The sequence below is a fragment of the Notothenia rossii genome (assembly GCF_949606895.1).
Source record: "Notothenia rossii genome assembly, chromosome: 6".
NCBI lineage: Eukaryota > Metazoa > Chordata > Actinopteri > Perciformes > Nototheniidae > Notothenia > Notothenia rossii.
The window spans coordinates 59828825-59853439 of NC_136909.1; the positions used below are offsets into that span (position 1 = coordinate 59828825).

Sequence of the window (24615 nt, forward strand, 5' to 3'; positions counted from 1 at the left end):
TACATTATATATATATATATATATATATATATATATATATATATATATATATATATATATATTTCTATTAATCATTTTCGGCATTCGGTTTTCGGCCAACTGTTTCCTATTTTCGGTATCGGTTTCGGCCAAGAATTTCCCATTCGGTGCACCCCTACTAATTAGAATATTCTTGACTGCCTAGCCTGAGGGGAAATCGGCGTGCGTGACGTCAGTGACGTCGTTGGTGGCAGACGGACCCCGAACATGTGCGGTGCCCGAAATCATATGGTACCGACACCGGCTCAGTATGCAGTACTGGACACTAGGGGTTTCACCAACTAATCGACTAGTCGACTACCTTTACCACTAGTTGGCGCTGTAGGCCCTAGTCGACTAGTCGTGAAAAAAATTGAGGTAAACGAGGTGCTGCAAAATGCTCCAAAACACGTCCGACATTCTTATGTATGGCAGTACTTCAACGAAGATGTAACCAACTCCACAGTGAAGTGTCAGTTGTGTACAGCTGTACTGAAGTACAATACAAATGCATCTGCTATGCGCAACCATCTGAAGATGAGACACCCGCTGCCGACAGCTAGCATTAGCAGTAATGCTAGCACCAGTGAGCAACGGACCGGCGTCAGCACTGAACAGAGGCAAACGAACAGCAAGAAAACACGGGTCAACAGTGATGCGGATGATGAGCTACGGGATTACTGCCAGCGGACACCGCATATCCCCACAATGGATAATCCACTGGAGTGGTGGGCAGAAAACGTGCACCGCTTCCCCCGCTTTCGAGGAGCTACCTGGCTATTCCAGCCACAAGCACCCCGAGTGAGAGGGTTTTTTCCCTGGCAGGCAACACTGTCACCCGAAAGCGGTCAAGCCTCCTTCCCTCACATGTCGATGCGTTGGTGTTCAAACCAAACCAAAAATATGGAAAGGTGGACGTTATCGTGGAGGACAGCGGATAAAGTGTCGCGCACTGGATTTACGTGGCATTTATGTAAACAAGAGTTTTTTGGTGAGTCCAGTTACTGTTTGTTATTTACTCAGCCATGTAACACAAATGAAAATGCAGTGTTTAATGTTACTGTATGAGTTCCAATATAAAATACACTTGTACACCTCTCTTTGTGTGTCTTTATTTTGACGTAACGACTAGTCGACTACTATTTTGAAAAATGTGTCGACTAGTAAATATTGGTAGTTGTGAAACCCCTACTGGACACTAAGTGCGCCATAGGCGGCTAGCAGGTTCAGCGCGCAGCAGGCTCGCCTCCCTTCCCTGCGCCTCACTGCTAAAACAGGTAAGGAAAGAGAGAAAAGAAGAAAAGAACGGAAGAAGGAGAAAGAGAAAGAGGAGGAAAGAGGAAAAGGAAGAGAGAAAAGAAGGAAGAGGGAAAAGAAAGAGAAAAGGGAAGAGAAGAAAAGAACGGAAGAAGAAGAGAAAGAAGAGAGTAGGAGAAAGAAAGAGAAAAGCAAAAGAAGAAGAGAGAAAGAAAAAAAAAGAGAGAGAGAGAGCGAGATTTTCGTTTATGCATTGTTGCCTTAGTTCAGGGTTCAGGTGAGTTCCAGGCAGCGTTACAGCATGGAGTTATGCAGCTCTGGCAACGACTACCCGTCACAATGCTCAGTAAGCACCGCAGTTTCAAGATTCACAGTCACGGATGCTGCCCCATCCGTCTGGTTTGGGGGGTTCTTTCAGGGAGGAAGAGAAGTCCATGTAAGACGATAGAAGACAGTCTTAATCACCCAATCAAGCATATCAGCATCTATGTCTCACCGTGGCGTAATCCATCTGCTAATTAAGCTAGTCCTTCATCACGGGTCATGTTTCAGCATTTACCTAAGCGTACGTCTTTCATGCTGCGCATATTGCACTTCATTTATATTTTGGGGTTCATGCTCACACGGCTGCATAAGCCAGGCTACGATATTCACACATCCCTGTACTCATGCTAACAGCTGCATTACATTGTCTACTTCTCCCTCTTCGCCCGGACATCGGCTCGTGCCGGCAATCCAAGATCTCTTCAGTTTACCTACGGTAAACATCAGTGACGTGCGCAGTGCTTGAATTGGAATAAAAAAGGTGCCAGTACTCTAAATCAGCAACAAGTATTTGGCACAAAGTCATAGTATATCCTATAATGCTGGTGGGTTTGTCTCTTTACTGTATATTTTAGAAAGGCTCACTGTACTTAAACAAAATGACTCAGGGTGCATCTGAGATTAGAGGGGGTGCAGTGGTAAAGTGCTATTTTTATAAGTGGGGAGTGGACCTGACACCCTCTAGTCTAGGGGGGTCCGGGGGCATGCTCCCCCGGGAACATTTTTTTTAAAATATTGAAGTTAGATGCATCAATCTGGTGCACTTTGAGAGCAAAATGAAGAGATATATGGATACCTCTCAACATCCATAATGAAACAACTGTAAACAGATTTACTTTTTCTTTATGGATATAAAAGAAAGTAAAGCTTGACTCCTACTGGCTGGTTAAATGACTCCTTGTCCCTGAGGCCACTACCAGTTTTTTGTGCCATTTTGCTGGATTTATTTGTCAATAGCGTTGCTGCACAAAGTGATAGCCCTCTAGTTTAAATCTACTACCCAAAAAGAAACATATGGAGATGGGTTACTATTTAAAATAAATTGCAAATCTATTTGGGAACAGTGGGGCCGGTCCTCAAATCCTATAGGGGGGTCCGGGGGCATGCTCCCCCGGTAAGATTTTTGTTTAAATGTTGGACTTAAATGCGTCAATCTGGTGCATTTTGAGGGGGAAATAAAGAGACTACACCCATATGAAACAAAAATGTATACATTTAAATAATCATAAAATCATAAGTACATGGCCATAACCAATAACATACAATATCCAATATGAAAAAACATTGAAACTTGTTTATTTATTTGTTTTTGGTTCATTTATAGTTGTGAGTGTGTCTGGGCTCCTGAATCGGCCTCTCCTGTCTCCCTCCTCTCCCCCCTGCTCCTCTTTGAGGCAACAGCAAAGACTAGTTTTAGCTCTCAACAAGTTTATCTTACCTTTTTTCACCTAGTTAACATTTTGTTTGTATTATTCATGCGTATTTTACTAATCACTACCCCCTCAAATGGAAATATGTGTTTACATAAATGGTGACCGAACCGTTTGAGACCCACTGAGATAACTTAAACTAAGTTAACTATCTAAAGACTCAGAGAGTAATTTACCTCACCAGAGCTGTAGTTTTCAGCCTCTCAGTCCGACACCTTGTTGTTGAAACAGCTCCCTATATCCGTTAGCGCAGCTAGCTAGCACCAGATGCTAACAACAATACACGTAACCGGTGCGCGCGCTTTCTCGCTCGCGCCACACACACACCAACACACACCCTCCCGAGCTTGAATGACACACAGAGACCAATCGAGGGCATTAGTATGATCTGTATGAAAGTGGCAATGTCGGCAGGCCACGTCATGTAGACAGCCAGTCACCCTCTGTGAGGCAGAGTCAGACCCTCATTTGCGCTGCGTTGCGTTTACAATATATACGTATATTGCCGGCGGCTGAGTACCGGCATTTTACTGAGTACCGGCGGTACTGCGTACCGGTGAGTACCGGCCCAATTCAAGCACTGGACGTGCGGTGAGGTTCATGGCTGGTGAGGCACTGACTCTTTCAGTCAGATTGACAAATATTATATTTTGACCTTAATCAAAATATTCGGTTATTTTCAAAAGCTTTTTTAGTCTGATGCTTCAATTCATTTTAAACAGACCGTTCCACAAAAGGATACCCAAAATCTAAATATTGGATTGTTCTTTCTTTGTAAGATCCCATTTTCATTAAAATGTTGGTCTTACCTTGACTTGAAGATTAAGTCCATGCTCTCCTTCTGGACAACAATCTCTATTAGTTTTTTGTAAAAGTCCTCCTTATCTTCCTGTAGTTTCAAAAGTCTAGTTTGTTGTTTGTGCACTCCAACCAGTTTTTGTGGGGTGACACATTCTGAGGTGAGGCAGTGCTCATCTGTGCCTCACCTCACCCCACAGTAACTGGCTTGAGCGCGCTCACAAAATAAGTGCCCGCGCTAAATTAGTGCCCGTGGTCCAGCAAGGCTCTGCCTCCCCTGACTGCACGTCGCTGGTAAACATGCATATAACTGGTGGTGGTGTCTTAATAGCATTTCAGGGCTTCATTCAGGATAGGTGTAGCAACCCTGCCGCCACTCAAGGTACTCCCTCTTCCCTACAACAACTGGACGGTGGTCCTCCCCTGCCTTCACATCCTACACTCGCCCGGATATCAGCGCCGTGCTGGCCAACGATCTCTAAGACCCTAACTACGGTATTTACGCATATAACTGGGGGTGGTTCATAACACGTTTACAAGCATACATGTTTCATTATGGTATCGGATTTCAAACTGCATCCCTGTCCTAGTCCGCGGGCTCCCGCCCACAGGGAATAATGTCTCGTCTCACTTTGCATCTACACGTCACGGGCTACGTTCTTCTGCACGCAGGTATCTTATCCCAGGCCTGTGCTCAAATGTTAACCTAACCTTGAAAGCTAACCTTCCTCCTCCAGACCAGTCCCACCTACTTATCACCACCACCAGTGTCTAGACCCCGGGGATTTTCATCGGAGCGGTTCTTTCCCTCCCGAATGATTATCCTGCAAACCGGGGCCTAATCGCCAAACACCATTCCATTCTCCTGTTGTATTATCATGGCAATTATTCCATCTATATGACGTGTAACAATAAATATATATTCCATACATCACGTCTCTCCGGTTTGAATTCATTTACTTGATGCTTTTAAACAAATTACTAACTATACATTAAACCATATGGATACAACCCGAAAAGTACAATAACATCAACTTAATGTATTTAACAAGCAGACATGCAGGACTCCTTCAATTGCTATATTTAAAAATAAAAAAACATGCAGTAATAATTGTGTATGTGCCTGTGAAAGTCTGTGTATTTAACCTTTACATTCATTTTTTAAATACTGCTGTTATTTTAGTCTTGAAAGCAGTCTTTCTGCTTACAATAATGGGACATGATTATAGATTATTATGATTGTAGAAATGATTATGATTGTAGAAATGTACCATACAAATAAATAAATCCAAAATGTAAATATATCTGAATTGAGTTTACGTCGCCGGATTTCAAAACAAAAGTTTAATTACAAATTCAGCTTTCTGTCCAAATCCTCAATACTTCTAAAAAACAAAAACCTTCTTCTTCTTCCCATGTTTTTCTGAAATGTGTTTTTCCCAAGGGAGGTATAACAGATTGGCGTGGCGAAAGCAAAACAGAGGTTTAGGCCTTCAGCTGAGTGTTTACTCTTCTATTTCGGTGACACACACTGGGATCCGCCTTGCAAATGAGTTTGCCACATACGTATGGGTGCAGTCCACTTCAAATATAGGGAGTGATGGTTATGTGAACTCAGAAGCACCTGGTTCAAATCCGCTGCTGCCTCAGAGCAGACTATAATATCCCCTGTGGTTGTAGCAAAGGCTTTGCTGCAAAACAAAACAAAAGCTCTGTCATGACAATTACTACCCAGGATGGTAAGACCCTGTGTTTTCCAAGCCTCTGTATGGATTCAGATCTCTGTACCTGACTGTGTTTTCTCCTCTATATCCCCGGCTGCAGGGCCATGTTTACTCTCTGGGCTCCACGCTCACTGCCGCTCTGAACTTTGTCATCGAGCCAGAGCTGGAGGCGGAGCTGGGGGAAGAGATTCAGAGGCTGCTGGAGCAGATGCAGGAGGAGAAGCCGGAGGACAGGCCTCTCCTGCAGGTATAAAAAACCCTGCTGACTGTTCTTAACTGCCATAATGATTTATAGAAAGGTGTGAAAATGTGTGTGGAATAACCAGAGATCCCTCTTGAACTATTTGGTTGTCATGGTAACAAGAAAAAGAGGAGTGAATTTTATGAAATATAACAAGTGTTTAGTTGTACTGTTGGCTTCTCACAAACGGCCTTTTGTTAAGAATCTTTTTTTTTTACAGGTCCTTATCTTAAACACGCTTAGTTCAGTTATCAGAGGTAGCTTTTCTCAGTTAAAGCAGAAACGGGAAGCTCTTCAACTCCCGAGCATTTCAAATTGGGATAGTGGTTGGTGTCGCTGTCAGGACACTTTCTGTTTTCGAATTTGAACTACCTTCTGTCTCCAATCAAACTGCGCAACGTTACTACAGCCATATACTTTATAATGATTTAAGTTAAATATATTGCCACTTTAAGAGATCACCTCTAAAGTATTTTAAGAGATGCTTTTATTACCTCTCAGTCAGAATACTGTAATTCTTTGTATGTGGGTGGAGAACAGTCGTGTCTTTGTTATCTGCAGTTATAACATATTCCAACTGGGAAAGGAAAGTGTGATCACATAATGCCGGTATTGGCCTCCTTCCACTGGCTTCCTGTCGGTTTCAGGCTTGATTAAGATATTGCTTGTGAATAAAGATTTGGGCTGGATGATCCACCTTAGCAGAACTCTTGCATACATCCATTAGAGGTCGACGAACCAGCTGCTTGTGGATGTTCCAAAATCCATATGCAAAAAAAAAAGGGATGGTTCCTTTGTGAAGGCTGCCCACAATCCTTGGACTAGCTTATCTATTAATTTAAAGCTGCCGAGACACTGATTTTCCATTTTTATTGCCATGTGAATTGGGCTTCGAACCTTGACTTTAGCTTTTGTTGAGCCGCAATTATTGTATGAAAAGTAAATTATTTTAAATTAATTTGGTCAGCTGTTATTGTTTTGAATGTGCTACGTAACAAATGTGACCATGATCAAGGTCAAGATGCAATTTAAGTGGATGATAAATTAGAGAATAAGGTTTAAAATGAAGCCAATTGAAATGTAAGTATTAGTGGTTATTGCAGCTTTGGTTCAATCTTTTTTTTTTAAATAGTAACAATACACTTTATTTTAACAACCACAAAGGACTTCCAAAATACCTTAAAAAAAACATGGGCAACATGGGCAAAAATGATCCACCTGAGCGGGTCATCATGAGCAAGAGGGTGTGCTCAGCCCTGGTAGGTAATTATGTGACAGATATGTGAAACGCTCACGTATATATGTGTGAAATGCTCTTGCGTACACATATTAAAGGCTGTAATATACACATTAAACACAATGATGCCTTTAGCTTTGATTTAATTCCACTTTTCTCTCATGACTATTAAGTGATCTCATTGGCACTGTGTTCAGTGAGTCAGCGCTCTTTAGCAGCATCGAGTGGGAATGCTGTGTCAGTGCAAATCACTCCGTGACAGTTACAGTGAGAACATTTAAGTAACAATTACTTAAAAATAAGAATAACAAAAACGTGCAAGTTAATACTCCCACAGGACATCCTCTGTCTGGCTGAAGCAAGGCTGCCTCATACCTCCTCTGCAGCTGTGTGCCGGAAACTGTCTTCTGTTGGCCGACGCGTGCTCTCCATAGAATCAGTGTCAACCTTTCAAGGTGCTTTTCATCATCTGTATCCCCACGTCACTGTTTGGCCTCTGCTGCGATCCCTCCTGGTATTAATTGATCTGTTTGCACATCCGCAGACGGACAGGAAGGCTCCTGGGAGGCGAGGTGGCAGCATCCAAAACCCAGAGGTCTGCTTAAGAGACTGAGCTCTGACGATCACACCAAAGACCAGTGTGTCGAGAGTTCTGTTAAAGCTAACGGTCTGTCCAGGCAGCAGGTAGGTGTCAATGTGTAGCTGTAGCCATTTTTAGGAAGCTGCTGCTATGTGGAATAAAGGATTTTAGTATTTGCAGCAAAAAGAAAGGACTAATAAAAGAGTTTGTCTACAGTACAATATGTTCTCTTTTTCCTGTTTTAAGTTATACATTAATGAAATATATACTAGGAATTGATAAAGAATCAGATAAGATAATACTTTAAAGGTCCCATGTCATGGCCATTTCTACTGATCATAATGCCATTGTTGAGGTCTACTAAAAGAGATTTAAATTGTGCAATTTTCCAAAATCGCATTGATTTCTCATACAGCATCTCTCTGTAGTATTTCAATCAATCAATGTTTATTTATAGAGCCCAATATCACAAATGTTACATTTGTCTCAGTGGACTTCACAGTTTGTACAGAATATCAGTATGACAATACGACACCCTCTGTCCTTAGACCCTCACATCGTACAAGGAAAAACTTCCAGAGAAAACCCACAGTTTAAAGGGGAACATGGGAGAAAGCTCAGGGAGAGCAACAGAGGAGGGATCCCTCTCCCAGGACGGACAGACGTGCACGAGATGCCGTGTGTAAATCTTCTCGATTTACACACGGCAATGTATGTTCTCTTTTTCAACTTATCAAGAATCACTAAATACATATATAAATAATCAGATCTCTTAATGGAATCAATTGTCAAGGTGAGCAGAGCAGGTTGGACCAAAGTGCAGGACAGACAAATGTTTCAAACTGAAAATTCCCTTCATTTCAAGGCTCACTCCCTTGTGAAAGACTCAAGAATCCCACTGCTACCAACAGAAAACCAGAACTGAAATACATTCAAAACTAATCAGGGGACAAGACCCAGCTGGGCAGGACAGGAAGAACACACCAGGTGAAGAGCATCAGTAATCAGACAGGAGGGCAAACACAGAGACAGGAAGCAGACAGAGACAAAAGACTGGGGGTGAACACCTTTCAAAATAAAACAGAACAACACAAACAGATCGTGACTAACAATGTAAGTGGTAGTAAAATCCTTAATTAGTTAATGTATTGAGGACGTGGTAGGAATAAATAAAGTCAGGATCTTTTAATATATTCTCTTTTTCCACCCAATCATTTGAATCAAATGAATCCACAAAGAATCAGATCCATATAAGGAATCAATAAAGGCATTTGTATTGATCAAATCGTATTAATTCCAATCCCAAAACAATCCCTAATAAATCATTTCAGAACGTTGGTGAAATAATAGTTTGTCTTGAGCCTCAATAGGTTCTACTTCTACAACCAACAATTCATCAGGAATTGATAAATGAATCAATAAAGATTCATATTGACAAGAGGAACCAATAATGGAATCAATAATTAAAATCTTATACATTTTCATTCCTAGTGATCAGGATTGTTTTTGCCCTCAGTTGAAACACTCTACCTGTCAATGTGCAGGTGTGCCGGGGCTGGGACTCCTCTCTGTGGGCGGAGGACATGGAAGGTGATGGAGACTGCACCACCTTGGCAGATGAGTTGGACTGCAGGTCCCAGAACAGGTCCCCGGTGCGGAGGAGGGTCCATCAGAGGCTGAACAGGGGGAGGGGGGCTCTGAACCGCTCCTGCTCGGTCCCAGACTCCAACAACCCCCGCTGTCTCTCCCCTCCAACTCACGGAGATATCAGCGTACCCGTATCCGACCTCACAGAGATCGGAACGGATGAACACTCGAGCTGCGAGTCCATGTGGAGCAACAGAGTGCCGAGACTGGACCGGGGCAGGTCCTTTGAGTCGTACCCCCACAGCTACACCGAGGATCATAGGGAGGAGTCCAGAGGGAACGAGGACGCTGCAGAGACATTCTGCAGCGGGGAAACAAAGGTCCAGGGGGGCAGTGATTGTGATTCTAAGGACTGCACCCAGGATTCAGCGTCTTCCGGTACTTCCTGTCAGGAGCTGGACATGGAGCAGGACTCTTCTGAGGACCAGAGCTCGTTCAACCACACCCTCTACATTCCGGACAACTACATGACCAAAAGCATGCTGTGCCTAAATGAAGAGTCCCAGGATGAGGTGAGACAGTGCCTGCTGGTTCTCAGACCACATGGGCAGATTTTTTCTGCACTCTTGTGTGATGTAATACAGTGGTGCAGAAATTAGTCCTAGAACCCTACACAAATATGTAATCACTGCACAGCTATGCAAAAACGTCTGTCTGTAAATAAGTGTAGCCGTGAAAGAGAAACATAAAAACAGTAAACAGTCTTTAAGGTGGTGGTCAAACTCAGTCCAGAAGTGGGAAAAGTGTTTTTTATAAAGGTGTCTTCGTTAAAATGCCATAAGTAGTAGCTTGAGTTTAGCTAAATAAAAAGCTGTTAGTCCATGTTTGGAGTCCTTTGTCATCATGTGACCTAAATACAAAAGTGTGGTCATGTACTAACACAGTGGTTCCCAGCCTGGGGGGCGCGCCCAAGATCGCAGAGCACCAGGCCTCAGATGATTTGAGTCCAAATATCATTCAGACTTTTTTTTTTTTTTTTTTTTAACATATAATTGTAACGCAATACATGATTGTCACTAACAGCCTTGTCTCTACATTACAATAAAATATAAAAAATAATTGATTAATTAATTTTAATAAAAATTCAACTTAGTAACTATTATAGGCATAAAAAGACAGAAATGTATAATTCTTTCTTTAATGGAAATGTTTCTTCTGCCCGTAAAGTGTCCAAACCAGGCTTTTCTGGATAAGAGCATTTTTTAAATATAGTCATTGTCCATGCCGGTTTCAGTTGGATTATTTGTCACAGTTGCTCCGAACAGATCGGTTTCCCTCCATTTTGTAGATTATTTACGACTTTTGAATCCACATAAACACATCGGCAAAATCCGGCTTACTTTGAGCATGTGTTTTTAAAACATTTTAATCCCTTCGTGAATTCTTTCCACTTGCGCCATCCTTTAATTTCTTCATAGAGCGGGAATCCAAATTAATTAATCCTGAGTCCAATAACCATCAAAGTCACTCCAATAGTGCTCCTTAATTACGCTTTTGTCGTCCTTTAACAAAATACTTCACAATCATCCAGTTTGTGACAGTAGTTGTAGCATTTTGAGACTTTAATTACCGCTGTTGCTCCCCTTCCCCCCCCCCTTGTGTGTGTGTGTGTGTGGAGGGGCGCAACTTCCAATAGGAGTCATTCGGGGGGGCTCTTGGGAAAAAAGGTTGGGAACCCCTGTGCTAACAGATGGCCACACTGTTGAATAAGAGGTAGTTGAGCCTATTAATTCCCTCAGGGCTGGGAAATATATCAACACTAAACTGATGAAGATAAATAAGGCTTATTATTACTTAGATTTTGGATAACTTAATATCATAAAATGGTGTCTTTTCCTGGTTTTAAAGCTCTATTACAATGGATGCATATACTTTTTCAAGGTCAAGACGGACATGCAACCATTTGTTTTAACTTCCAAAATGTAACTATTCCCTTTGTCATAGTCACCTGGAAGAAAACAATTTATAACATGGGTTGGTGTTTCACTTCAGCCCCTTGTGGCCAAAACATGCATTACACCATGGCAACACCTTTCTTATTGTTTCCATAGGTGAAAACAGCAACCTTTTGAGGGAATCTCCGATAACATTGGCAAACACCTCAATCTCATATGTTCTTAAGTCATAAACACAGTAGAGAAATCAATTAAGATCAGAATCAGACTTAGGAAATGTATCACCAGGTTATTTTTTCAATTGCCTTTAGAAAAACTTCCATAAGACAAATCACTGCTGAAGAGAACTCAGAAAAATGAATTTGGAGTTACAGTTACAATAAGGCACATTTAGGCTCCAAAGCCTGTCCCTTAATCTCCTTTGAAACTGTTCTTTATTCTCTCTCCAGTGGATCTCTCTGAGGGAGCTTCTCACTCGGTGTGGACGGCGGCTGACCGTTAACGAGCTCTGGGCTCTGGGTTTCTCCTGCCTCTCCTCTCTGCAGTCCTACATCGATTTTCCAGGTGATTAAATCATTTCATGCATGAAATCAGTTTAATTAACTACTCCTTTTAGAACAATTTAGAACTCAACATATAAAGTAAGAGCACACATCCTTTTGCATATGTCTCTAAAGGGCTCTCAACCACAGCTCATTAACGCTCGAAATTCATCTGGAAACCTCTAGCGATAAATAGAAAATTACTTCCTAATTCCAATGGGAACCTTGTGCAATTTTTTGAAGTTGCATAGGAGTATCAACATTGAATCAGAAATCATGTTGTGTTAAAGTAAAAATACATCGGATTTCTCTAGTCATGCATTTTTTATTACAAAGTTGCACGTGTATTGGTTTTGTGTTTAATATTGTGAACACGTTAAAAATGTTTTAATCGTTGACAACACTAGTATCTACTGTATTTAATCTGTACCAGTGTTACATTTTCTTCCGTTCATCATGTGCAAGGCTTAAATTCTGTTGGCAATATCTGTTCTGATTTCTGTCTTTTCCATTAGCCTATCTATGCCTGGACACGATGCACGTGGGCTGTGAGGGAGAAGTACTTTTCTTGAAACCTAAAAACATAGGTTGGTTTACTTTTGTGTCCTACGGTGTAGTCTTCGGAGCTGTCTTTTGATATGTTACAAAAGTAAATCCTGTTTTTGGAGGCTGTTGTAAACTTAAATTAGTGTTCTTTACGCAGGATCCAGAGACGAGTTCTATCTTGCCCCCGAGTATCAAGAACATGGGATTGTGACCGAGAAGGTTTGTCTTACCAAATTGGTTTATGTGACAAACTAACTTTCTCTGATCATTTACTTTGGTTATAAGTTTTCCCTCCTCTATTCTCTTCTGTCTTGGCTCAGGTTTGTGTGTATGGGGTTGCTGCTATTCTTTGGGCTGCAGCCAAGTTCAGTTTATCACCTCATCAAAAGCTGGCGATGCCTCGCAAACTGAAGAGACTGCTGCTGGAGATGGCAAACAGGACGCCCATTGAGAGACCTTCCATCGCCATGGCTAAAAGGGTATTATTTTTAATTTAACATTTTCTTTCAAAATCAGTCGTTGTTCCCAGGCGGCAACTTCCTGTTCGAAAAAGTGAAGACTGCCCTAAAGTTGCATTACATTTAATATACAGCAGAGGGCGACTCCATCGATTGCGGTAAGAGTAAGATTGTGTAGAAATCCAGGGCTGGTTCTAGCCAATTTGATGCCCGAGGTGAGATTTTAGATGGGGATACAACTCTAAAACACCCATATGAAAAAGATCTGTTTACATTTTAATAATCAAATAAGTATGTGAACATAAGAAATAACCTACCATAGCCAATACAAAATAAATGTAACTTATTGTATTTTTGTTGTTCATTCATATCTTATTTGACCTAGTTAACATTTATTTATTCATACATATTTTTTTATCTCTCCAGTTTTAAACGATATTTTTGTTTTACTGTCCTATAGTATACATTGGAATGATTTCAAACCTGTTTATCCCAATAATTATAAAGGAGTGCCTTGGAAATATTTGTTTACATAAATTGTGATCAAGACGTTTGAGACCCACTGAGATAACTTAGACTAAAGTACTATCTAAAACCAGTGATTCTCAAACTTTTTTCAATAATGTACCCCCTTTGAAAAAAAGATTCAGCCAAGTACCCCATGATCAGCGCATAAAAAGTATTTGTTAGGGATGAAATTACTATATAAAGAGATGAGAGAGATAGCACAGCGCTGCAGCATCAGCGTCTGATTTATTAAAACAACAACAATGTAACTGAGAAACACTTAAATGCTACATTTCAAATGTTTACAATCCATCACTAAATTCATGGCAAACCAATTTGAATCATGCAATAACACTAAGACGACATTAGTTGCATTGAACTGATCTTGTTAATAAGTTGTACTTACAATTTAGTGAGAAACATGGGCTTGTGCTTCACTGTGGATCTTTGTCATTCTGACAGGGAGGCAAACTGCAGTTATTACACTTCTCGTTTTGAAATATGTGTAACTGTTAATATAAAACACACACTGCTCAAACTTCGTTACTTTTCCTAAAATTTGTATATTTATCTTTTTTTTTTTCAGTAACATAAAATAAATCTCACGTACCCCCTACAGTACTCCAACGTACCCCTAGGGGTCCGCGTACCCCCATTTGAGAACCACTGATCTAAACCCTCAACAGCTCCGGTACCGGTGCACCCTCTCTCTCTCTCTCTCTCTCCCTCGCTCGCTCCCACGCTCACTCGCACTTTGGCTGTGAGCTGCGGGTGCCTGATAAGCCAACATCCCCCACTTTCATCACTTACAGCGCCCATCGTACAGGGCAAATGAAACGTGTAACCGGGGTGAAAAGGGTGTTACATTTACTTAATTATGAATGTTGTTACATCAAGGCCGAAAATTAGGATGAGCACCAACGGTCAAAAATGTTTTTTTCCCTCCCAGAACTGTCAGTGCAGCGTCCCTCCAGATCTGGCGCCCTAGACGACCGCCTATGTCGCCTATCCCAAACACACTGAATTTTTGCATAGTAGCCAGCCAATCAGGGCGAGCCTACCTGAATGCGCTCGCAGGCCGCGCAGTATATAAAGCAGCTACACCTCCTGACTGTCATCCTACCCCCTCTTCAGCGAGCGGCAACGGAAACTCTGGTAAGACTGCGGTGCTCTCTGGTGGCCCTCTCCGCCGCCAAACCTTCCATGGAAGGATGATTGGCCAATGGGGAACTAACATGGGAAGGGCCGAGCCTCCGCTGAGGTCCTTGAACGCACCGCGGCCACTCTTGCGGGGCCGCACGCCTTCGTATTAACGCTGTGTTTCACATTAACAGTGAAATGCATTTAATCGGAGCCACTATACCATGTGAGGTGTGTTTTCTGACAGCAACACGCCGGCTATAGTGTCCCTGAACACGCACAGTACTTAGACTGCACTTCCTGCAGTTTATTACACTCACGTGAGCGCGCCCATCCGCTGCCTCCTTTACTGGGGTTACAGCAGGGGTGGCTCGAGTGTGGGACAGTGTTTCACAATGGCGCTGCATTCTCAGGCTCTCATCGATGGGGGACACGCCGGAATATGAGGTCTCCGTGCAGCCCCTCACCCTCAGAATACCTACCTTTCCTGCCACTGGAGCTCTCGCTTTCAGTGGCTGTTACCAGGACGCCTCCATACACTGCCAGGTATCTGGCAACAGGGGCGAGACGAAAGCCGGTTGCGCCGGGCGGGCCGGACGGTAAACGGCTTACCGGCTTTGGCGGCAGTGGTAGTCCGACACGTTCCGCCGCCATGGCCATCACCAGGGGGAAGTCCTGGCGGGCAGACATGTGCGGTGGACTTCCGCATATTCTGGACACGGAAGTGTCAGACACCAATGAGGCGAAGATATCTTCTTCCTCCTCAGCAAACGCTGAGATGGTGAACGTTGGTGGCATCACCTCGGCCATCTCCTGGTCTCCCACGTCCACCACCTCGAGCTCGTCTTCGGCGTGGTCTGGTCCCAGGCACTCGAAACAGAGCTGGTGGGGATCGGCGCCCGCTATTAAGCCGGGCATTAGAGACAGGCCCGGGTTTCCTGCAGTGGCGACTCCATTTGCTTGCCTGGAGGTAAGATACTTTTTACTTGTTTCGAATGCTTTTCTCAGGTGTTGTCCCGTTCGCTGAAGAGAAAAGGATGACTTATATACTGTGCAGCCTGCGTGCACATTCAGGTAGGCTCGCCCTGATTGGCCGGCTACATTTATGCAAATTCAGTGTGTGAACGCTCGCGTATCATTGATGAAGAGTAGTACCCATAGAGTCCAATAGAGGGCGGAGCCTGTGTGAGATAGAACAGGCTGGAAGTACGGGAGCAACTTTGCATCAAACTTTCTAAGGAGATTAGTCTGCGTCCATTTTCTTTTTACGCAGTACGGTTTCCAGAGTTATCGCACGTGTCACCGTGGACAGCCCTAGTTTTGGTTTTAAGATCCCTGTAATGCAGACAGAACAGCAAGCTTAACTGAAATTTGCTTTAGAAAAAAAGTTATTGCAAAAAGACATTTTATTTGTATTTCATCTTGCCCTTCTGTGTCCCTTTATGTTTTGCTCTTGAAAGCACTTGCAATCGCATCTCATTATAGAAAATGTTCCCTATAAATAAAGCTTTATTTGATTTTTGCATAACAATCGGCACAACTTTGAAGAAGAGCCATATTTAAATACACATACACTTTTCAGAACATCACTTGCAATTTAAATAAAGAGAATCTGATTTGTGAAAGTGCTTTTGTAAATAGAGACTCGCTTAAGAAGTCCAATAATGTACCTATTGTTATGCTGCCACTCATTTTGTAAGACATTTATTATTCAAATACGAGATGTTTAATTATTCCAACAGTTATTTCAGGGCACAGTTTATTCCAACATTGGTAGTGTCTGTGCGTGTGAAGTGTGTTCTGTACTGTTATCACTATTGTTTTCCTGTGGATCTGTTTCAGAGCTGTCGTGACTACTTATCCTATCAAGGGATAAATGCTGAGACTGTATGGAACAACCTCATCCGCAGAGTTCCCCCGGTAAACATTCCCTTTTTCTCCGCTAAAGATACATTTACACATTTCTGTTTATTTATTGTAGAGTACTTCTATTTGAGTTTGATTATTTTTAATCATCCACTTATGTTGGCCGACAGGTGCAAACGCCCTACAACGGCCCAAAACATTTCCATTAAGAAAAACGCAATGCAGCTACAAAAACAATGCACATACACATATGTGCCTAAACAAATAAAGAAAAATCTTCACCAACTTGAAAACACATGTACGGCATTTAGAAAACATTCAACAACTTGACCAAAAATGCGCTGCATAAACGAAACACTGCAAATACAAAATGTTCAACAAGAAGATCTAAACACAGCGGAAACGGGGACAATAAAAAGTGACGCACACAGCTGGGACTGAAGTCACATAAAATGTCTGCTAAAAATCTGCTTATTTTAACAATGTGATCACATGATTCCTTCCTTCCAATATTATTGCAGATCTGCTGTAGGCTCGGTATTAGTCATTTTGAATATACCGGCAAAACCCCTTAAAACTATGAAACAGACTAACTGTGCGATCAGTAACAGTTGGCCAACTTTACAATCCCCAAACGTCAACAAGCGCTTCAGTCCCAGCTGGTTTCTGTTTTGTTTTGAGCTTTGTATTTGCAGAATTTTGTGTTTGCAGGGTTTTGTATATGCAGCACTTTTAGTAAACGCTGCACTTTTCAAGTTTTGGCACAACAAGGTTTTATAATTGCGTCGTTTTTGAAGCTGCAGCGTGTTTTGCCTAATATACGTGTTTTCGGGCGGTGCAGCACGTTTGCATCTGTCGGCCACCGTATACTCTTAAAAATAATATCTCTATATTGTATTAACCAATTCTATTTTCTTTTAGACAGCCTCAAAATCCATTGCTGCAGAGGATTTGAGTTTATCTGAAACTCAACAAAGCTCACTTGAAGAGTCTTCACAAAGCAGCGGTAGGACATATTTACTTTAGTATCGATGACCCTCATGCAATATAGTTTACCTTTTAAATGTATAGTATATTTCACACTAAATGTGTTACATTTTTGGAAGATGTTATAATTTAGTTATTAATAGGCTTCAAGAGGCGAAATCCTAGCCCTGCGTAATTATTTTACCTTAAAAATGTAATTTCTAACCTTGATCATGCCAGAGAAGCAGTACGGAAGCCCATAGGGGACTTGATTAAATGATTATGAATGAAAATGATATTCCACAATAGCAATTTACTTTTCCTCGTATGTTAGTTTTTAGAGTAAAATGAAAATGTTACTTTCCAGTTTGCATTTTCATTTAACTTTATTGTACAGCAGTTTCTGTCTTTAATTACATTAATTATTAATTATTACTTTAATACGGCTTGGGCTCTTTTATTTTAAATGATTATTTATGTCAAATTTGATTTTAACATTTAAATATTGTCCACCCTACAGAAAGATAAGTCTTTGAATATGAAATGTGAAATGCCATTTTCATTTTGAAATGGTCGTAAAATTGCAGTTCCATTTTGATTTTGACTTAAATATTGCTTGCAAATGGTAACAGTGTTGCATTCTCATCTCCAAATAAAAAAACACATTTAAACCTTGTCCTCTGTGACCTTGAAAATAAAATGTACAACTGCTTTAAAAGTCATACAAACTTGACATTGCATTTATATTTAAAATAGAATAACATTTACATATATGGGAAAGTGTAATACTATTGTGGATATTTTTTATATTAGAGTTAAAATATTAAATTTAATAAAGTCCTTATGGGCTTCTATAGTCTTCCTAATACTTCCATATATTTGTGTAGTTTACTGAGGTGCATTGCATGAGACAATATCACTGATATTGTATGGCATTGTTGTGACTGTGTGTAGGATTTGTTCCCATGGCCACTGAGAGCCGTCTGGCTCCTGTGCCTGGCCCTGTACCCCACAGCTATCCAGTGGACAAGGAACTCCAACTCTCAGAAGCCTTCACTTCCCCTGCCACACACTTCAGCCCCATCATCCTAACCGATGAAGGGTTTTCAGAGGCGGAGAGACAACACCTTGGGGCTTCCATTGAAGGGTATATATTACTGAAAAGTATATCCATTACAACCATACCACTCTGAATGACACTGAATAATCTGTTTTAAAAAGCAAATTTCTGGGTAAAAGTTAAATAATGTAATGTTAAAATGAGGCTGCAAGTCATTAGCAGACCACAGGAATATGGCTGCACCCCATTTATTTTCAACGGGACCCCAGAACCAAAGCCGGATTTGTAAGTTCATTGATTCTGGCCGATGGTTAGGGCCTCAACACTTTGACAAATTTATGTCAACAACATTTTTGAAAAAATCAACAGAAGGCCCTTTGTAAGTTTGGGGTATTTGGCCAACCCTAATCCCTAACTTTTGCCAGGAACATCCATATTTGTTCGGCGGGCATAGGGTTCATGCATTAGGTCTTTATGACAGCTGTTTGGCTGCTGACTGTTACCAGTGTTCTTTAAGACGTTTCAGCCCATTTTTATTTGATGAAAAGTCATTAGATTTTTGTTTTAGTAAAAATGTTTTCTCTCAACTTTGTCAGATATCTCTTTATTTAGTCCTTTGGAAAAAGTCCTTTTTAGTCATCAAACTAGATGTTAGAATTAGAAATTGTATTTCATCTAATCCTGGAAAAAAATAAGCTTAATAGGGTTGCTTATTTTTCAGGTTTGCGGATGCGTTCACAACCAGCAGTGAGGAAACAGGCCCTGATTTGACTTCACAGTTCCCAACTTGTATACAGACTGAACTAAATCTACATACGCAGGAGTCACCTGTTTATCACGCCAGTGTAACTTCCAGCCAAGACATGCTGGTCAACTCTTCTTCTACTCTCCCTGATATTTCCTGTCTTGAAGTCTCTCTTCCCCCGCAGCTATCCGATCACCTCAGTGGTTGTGGTGTTTTCAACAACTATCTCTTCTGTCAGGATCCCATAACAGGACATCTTTCCTTAGTACCTGTGCAGATTAGGGCTCCAGAGTCTCTCCTCGGGTTGGATATAAACCTCTCCATGGTTCCACAGCCTTTACAGGGACTAATCACACTTCCTAAAGGCAAAGATTGCCAATTTATGAACTGTGTTAATATGCCTTTGAGGCCTGGACCCCTGGATTATGGCCCACCGTCATCCTATTTCAATGGAAGCTCCATTATTTCTAACAGCCCACTGGAGCACAGTATTCTTAGAGCTTACAATGGACAAACAAATCCAGAAAGTGAGAAGCAGTCTCCTTTAAACTCTTCCCCCCTTAAAGTCCACCCTGCCCTACAGGAGGTGATTGACTTCCTCAAGGGAGAGTTTTCAATTGATGGGGATTTGGACAATGGACAAGAAGAGGACGTCACTATGGGTATGTATCTTTAGACATGTCATATCATTTAATTATTGTTTCATTAAGTGTGTGTGTCATTAAAATGGCGGCTGCCAGCAAGTGACTAATAAACTACTAAATGTCATAATGCCAATAAAAGTCTGCCTTTAGATTAGTGGTGGTGATGTGCAGCCTAGCGACCCTCATAAAGTTTGTTTATAGCATTTTGTTGACTTTTTATTGCTGCTGATGGCATTAAGGCTTCAAAAGTCACAAGGTAGTGTTAATATGTGGAAATTATCCTGCTGAACAAAACTTGTTTCATAAGTTAAGTTTCATAGTTTTCACGGGATGCTTTCTTCAAGGATGACCTACAAAAATACATTGTCACTGCACTACTTTAAATCCATTGTGTTTGGTAGTGTGGAGCATATTATGTGTGAGAACAGCTTTTTGCTTCTCTCTCATTGATTGACTTTTTGCTTCCCTGTTGTTTACCTTAGGTCTGGAGATTGCTTAAGTTGGTAATAGAATTACGACAGACTGTCTGTCTGTCTGTCTGTCTGTCTGTCTGTCTGTCTGTCTGAGCACTTTACATTAAGCAAACAGCTGTGTCCAGCTTCGCTAAATAAAGCTTGAACCGAGGGGGATCCATGAGCAAAAAGCAAACAGCCAAAAACATAATGATTTGACGATCAGTCAGTTATAGGCATGACTTGACCAGTATGATTCAATCATGTAAGTCAGGGTCACCACTTATATGTTAATCATCAGCAGTGACGTCAAACTAGAATGATTTGAACAGCAATCCACTAAAAGCTGCAGAGAATGCCCTATACCTAAAGGTTTAAAAGGTGACTGCTTTTCTTTTCTTCAGTGATACAACAAAACAAAGACCCACTCGATTATCCTGCTTTGACCTGTTAACACATTCATTTAGAAAATTGACTGTTTCTCTTTTCCGAGGGGAGTATATCTTCTCGTTGAAGGACCTCCAGTACCAGATGTTTGCCGGTGTTGTGAAGGAGAGGTTCAAGGATCTGTACTGGGAAGAAGACTTGCTGGGTGTACTGCACTGCCTTGTGAACTACAGCCCGTCCACACTGTGAGTAGGACCTCAGACACTTTCTTCCTTCATTTTGAACACTCATAGGAAGGTGGCAATGGCAGTTGTTGTTTTCGTCCAAGGCTCTCTTCAAAAACTGTTTACTCAGACCCTTTCCCCGCTAGACAAACATCCAAGAATAGCACTAGCGCCTGGCTTTTCTTTGGAGAAAGGTTACAATTGTGAAAATGTTCATTCTCTGAAAATGACTCTCATGGGTATTTGTTCCACTTCAGATCCATTTTGCTCCTAAACTGAATATGTATTTCAATCAGTAGAGTGAAACGAATAAGGAAAGGTTGATGTTTGTTAGAACAGAAAGTTATGTCTTGACTGAAATGATTTTGCACTTAGACTTACCAGGAGATTTGTTATTGAGGAGCAGCTGCTCTGAAAGTGAAATCCACTCCATAAGCAAAGTGATTGATTCAAATAGGAACAAGACTTCACTTCATATGTAAGTTTTTACTCTGATGAATCAAAATGGCACAGTTATCCTGCATTATGTGTTGTACACATTTCCTGGTGTTAGAATATTTACCTTTAGATAGTCCATTTCCTTTCGTGTGTTATATAGGTTGTTATACGCCTCCATTGGACTCCTTTGTTTACTTCTGTAACATAGTGACATTACATTACATTACATGTTACTTGTTGGACGCTTTTATCCAAAGCGACTTACATACTCAATACTGTGGGCAATCCCCACAGGAGCAATTTGGGGTGAAGTGTCTCAGGGACACAACGACATGATGACTGCAGTGGGGTTTGAACCTGTGACCACCTGATCCGAACACCTACGCACAACCCACTGCGTCACACGCCTCCATCACTATGTAACACTCACACTATTGTCTTGTGCTTCAACACATTGAACATGATTCGCTAACGGGCGGGACATCTCCAAGCGGTTGACCAATCACAACAGAGCCGCCCAGGTAACTAATTAGAGCAGACTGGGCTCTGGCTTCAGACAGAGGGTGAAAAGAGGTGCTGCAGCACAGGCAGTATGAGAAAAATAAAGGGCTTTTTGAACAGTAAAGCATGGAGACATGTCACAGTAGAGACACTAAATACAAATATGAACCTGCAAATTAACATAATGGGGCAAAAAAGTATTTATTCAGCCACCAATTGTGCAAGTTCTCCCACTTAAAAAGATGAGAGAGGCCTGTAATTTTCATCCTAGGTACACTTCAACTATGAGAGACATAATGGGGGGGAAATAATCCAGGAAATCACATTGTAGGATTTTTAATGAATTAATTGGTAAATTCCTCGGTAAAATAAGTATTTGGACACCTACAAACAAACAAGATTTCTGGCTCTCACAGACCTGTAACTTCTTCTTTAAGAGCCTCCTCTGTCCTCCACTTGTTAACTGTATTAATGGCACCTGTCTGAACTCGTTATCAGTATAAAAGACACCTGTCCACAACCTCAAACAGTCACACTCCAAACTCCACTATGGCCAAGACCAAAGAGCTGTCAAAGGACACCAGAAACAAAATTGTAGACCTGCACCAGGCTGGGAAGACTGAATCTGTGATAGGTAAGCAGCTTGGTGTGAAGAAATCAACTGTGGGAGCAATTATTAGAAAATGGAAGACATACAAGACCACTGATAATCTCCCTCGATCTGGCGCTCCACGCAAGATCTCACCCCGTGGGGTCAAAATGATCACAAGAACGGTGAGCAAAAATCCCAGAACCACACGGGGGACCTAGTCAATGACCTGCAGAGAGCTGGGACCAAAGTAACAAAGGCTACCATCAGTAACACACTACGCCGCCAGGGACTCAAATCCTGCAGTGCCAGACGTGTCCCCCTGCTTAAGCCAGTACATGTCCAGGCCCATCTGAAGTTTGCTAGAGAGCATTTAGATGATCCAGAAGAGGATTGGGAGAATGTCATATGGTCAGATGAAACCAAAATAGAACTTTTTGGTAAAAACTCAACTAGACTTGTTTGGAGGAGAAAGAATGCTGAGTTGCATCCAAAGAACACCATACCCACTGTGAAACATGGGGGTGGAAACATCATGCTTTGGGGCTGTTTTTCTGCAAAGGGACCAGAACGACTGATCCGTGTAAAGGAAAGAATGAATGGGGCCGTGTATCGTGAGATTTTGAGTGACAACCTCCTTTCATCAGCAAGGGCATTGAAGATGAAACGAGGCTGGGTCTTTCAGCATGACAATGATCCCAAACACACCGCCCGGGCAACGAAGGAGTGGCTTCGTAAGAAGCATTTCAAGGTCCTGGAGTGGCCTAGCCAGTCTCCAGATCTCAACCCCATAGAAAGTCTTTGGAGGATGTTGAAAGTCCGTGTTGCCCAGCGACAGCCCCAAAACATCACTGCTCTAGAGGAGATCTGCATGGAGGAATGGGCCAAAATACCAGAAACAGTGTGTGAAAACCTTATGAAGACTTACAGAAAACGTTTGACCTCTGTCATTGCCAACAAAGGGTATATAACAAAGTATTGAGATGAACTTTTGTTATTGACCAAATACTTATTTTCCACCATAATTTGCAAATAAAGTCTTTAAAGATCAGAAAATGGGATTTTTCTGGATTTCTTTTTTCTCATTTTGTCTCTCATAGTTGAGGTATACCTAGGATGAAAATTACAGGCCTCTCTCATCTTTTTAAGTGGGAGAACTTGCACAATTGGTGGCTGAATAAATACTTTTTTGCCCCGCTGTATGTCCTCTTTATATCTCATAAGTTATAAACCCCCCCAACACCCTACTCCTCCTCTTCTCACCCATACACAGCATTCACTTCACACACACACACTTAAGCCTGCATCTGAAACGGTCCCTATGGTAACCGATAGTGCCGGGTAGGATGTCCGACAATAGTGAAGATACATGTAAGGCCTCTAATACATTATCACCGAGCAGCACTAGTGTGTGTGTGTGTTTTTGTGTGTGGGGGGGGGGGTCAATGGGTTCCACAGACATCTATTCATCTATCCGTTTCCATGCTCTTGTGCTCAGGAGCCATATGTGGAGAGAGCCTTTAATCTGTTGCAGCAGGAGGACATCACATCCTTTTATACATGGACACTCTTCCTTGAGAATTGCAGGGCTTGTTCACGGGGCTTAGCTGTCGACAGTTCTTGTTCCTCTAATAAAAGGAGGGCTGTAGCCTCTCCTTTATGATGTATAGAGAGGACTGAATGCGTGCTGGATGGATCCATTGGTGTGACTGCAAGAGCAACGTATCTGCTGGATGTGAGCTGCAATATAATTTTAAATCAGGCTTCGATGGCTTTTTGTTTGTGATTGTCGCTATGGGCAATCTTTAGTTTTGAAAGCTGTCGTGTTGTCAATGTCTAATGTGTGTTGTGTTTCACGATGATGATATGTTGTTATTGTAGGGCTGCCAATGCACAATTTTCAAAAATTGTGATTATTATGATCGGTCTTGAAATTGCGATATGATTGATTTAATACAGATAATTACCATTTGTATTATCTCTCAAAAAATAGTAGGTTTTTATATATTTACTTTATTATGTATATTTAAAGATCAAAGTGTGATTTCTTTATTTTTTGTAATTAGTTTTGATTTTTGTAACAAACAATTGTTTTGAGAATTATTAATATTATTTTATTATTGCAATACTTCATTTAGAAATGTTCACATGTTTTGCCATTCTGCGATTTAAATATCCTATTTAGATATAGATCCATTTCAAATGATGGTGCTGCCCAATGTCATTTAAATGCTGTTTTTATGTAAAGCAATGGGCTGTTGCACAAGACACATTTTTTCTTAGGTTTATTATAATCTGTCCGTCTATCTCCCAGTTGTCTTCTTCATTACGTGCTGAAATGCATATGATTGTCATTGTCCTTTACATAGGTGCTAATTGTGGCTGGCTTTGAACTGACC

At 41.4% G+C, this 24615-nt stretch overlaps 1 protein-coding gene across 2 annotated transcripts in view; it reads left to right on the plus strand.

The window, feature by feature from the left end:
• Nucleotides 1–24615, plus strand: part of kndc1 (kinase non-catalytic C-lobe domain containing 1) — a 71388-nt gene that overhangs the window by 23509 nt on the left and 23264 nt on the right. For both annotated transcript variants that reach the window (XM_079686882.1, XM_079686881.1), the window contains exons 4-16: nt 5652–5798; nt 7367–7484; nt 7574–7713; nt 9154–9768; nt 11601–11715; nt 12209–12280; nt 12397–12458; nt 12560–12718; nt 16187–16264; nt 17132–17216; nt 18131–18323; nt 18958–19643; nt 20571–20709. In XM_079686882.1, the coding sequence (XP_079543008.1) occupies nt 5652–5798; nt 7367–7484; nt 7574–7713; nt 9154–9768; nt 11601–11715; nt 12209–12280; nt 12397–12458; nt 12560–12718; nt 16187–16264; nt 17132–17216; nt 18131–18323; nt 18958–19643; nt 20571–20709 (2609 nt within the window). The remainder of the gene's footprint in view (nt 1–5651; nt 5799–7366; nt 7485–7573; nt 7714–9153; nt 9769–11600; nt 11716–12208; nt 12281–12396; nt 12459–12559; nt 12719–16186; nt 16265–17131; nt 17217–18130; nt 18324–18957; nt 19644–20570; nt 20710–24615) is intronic.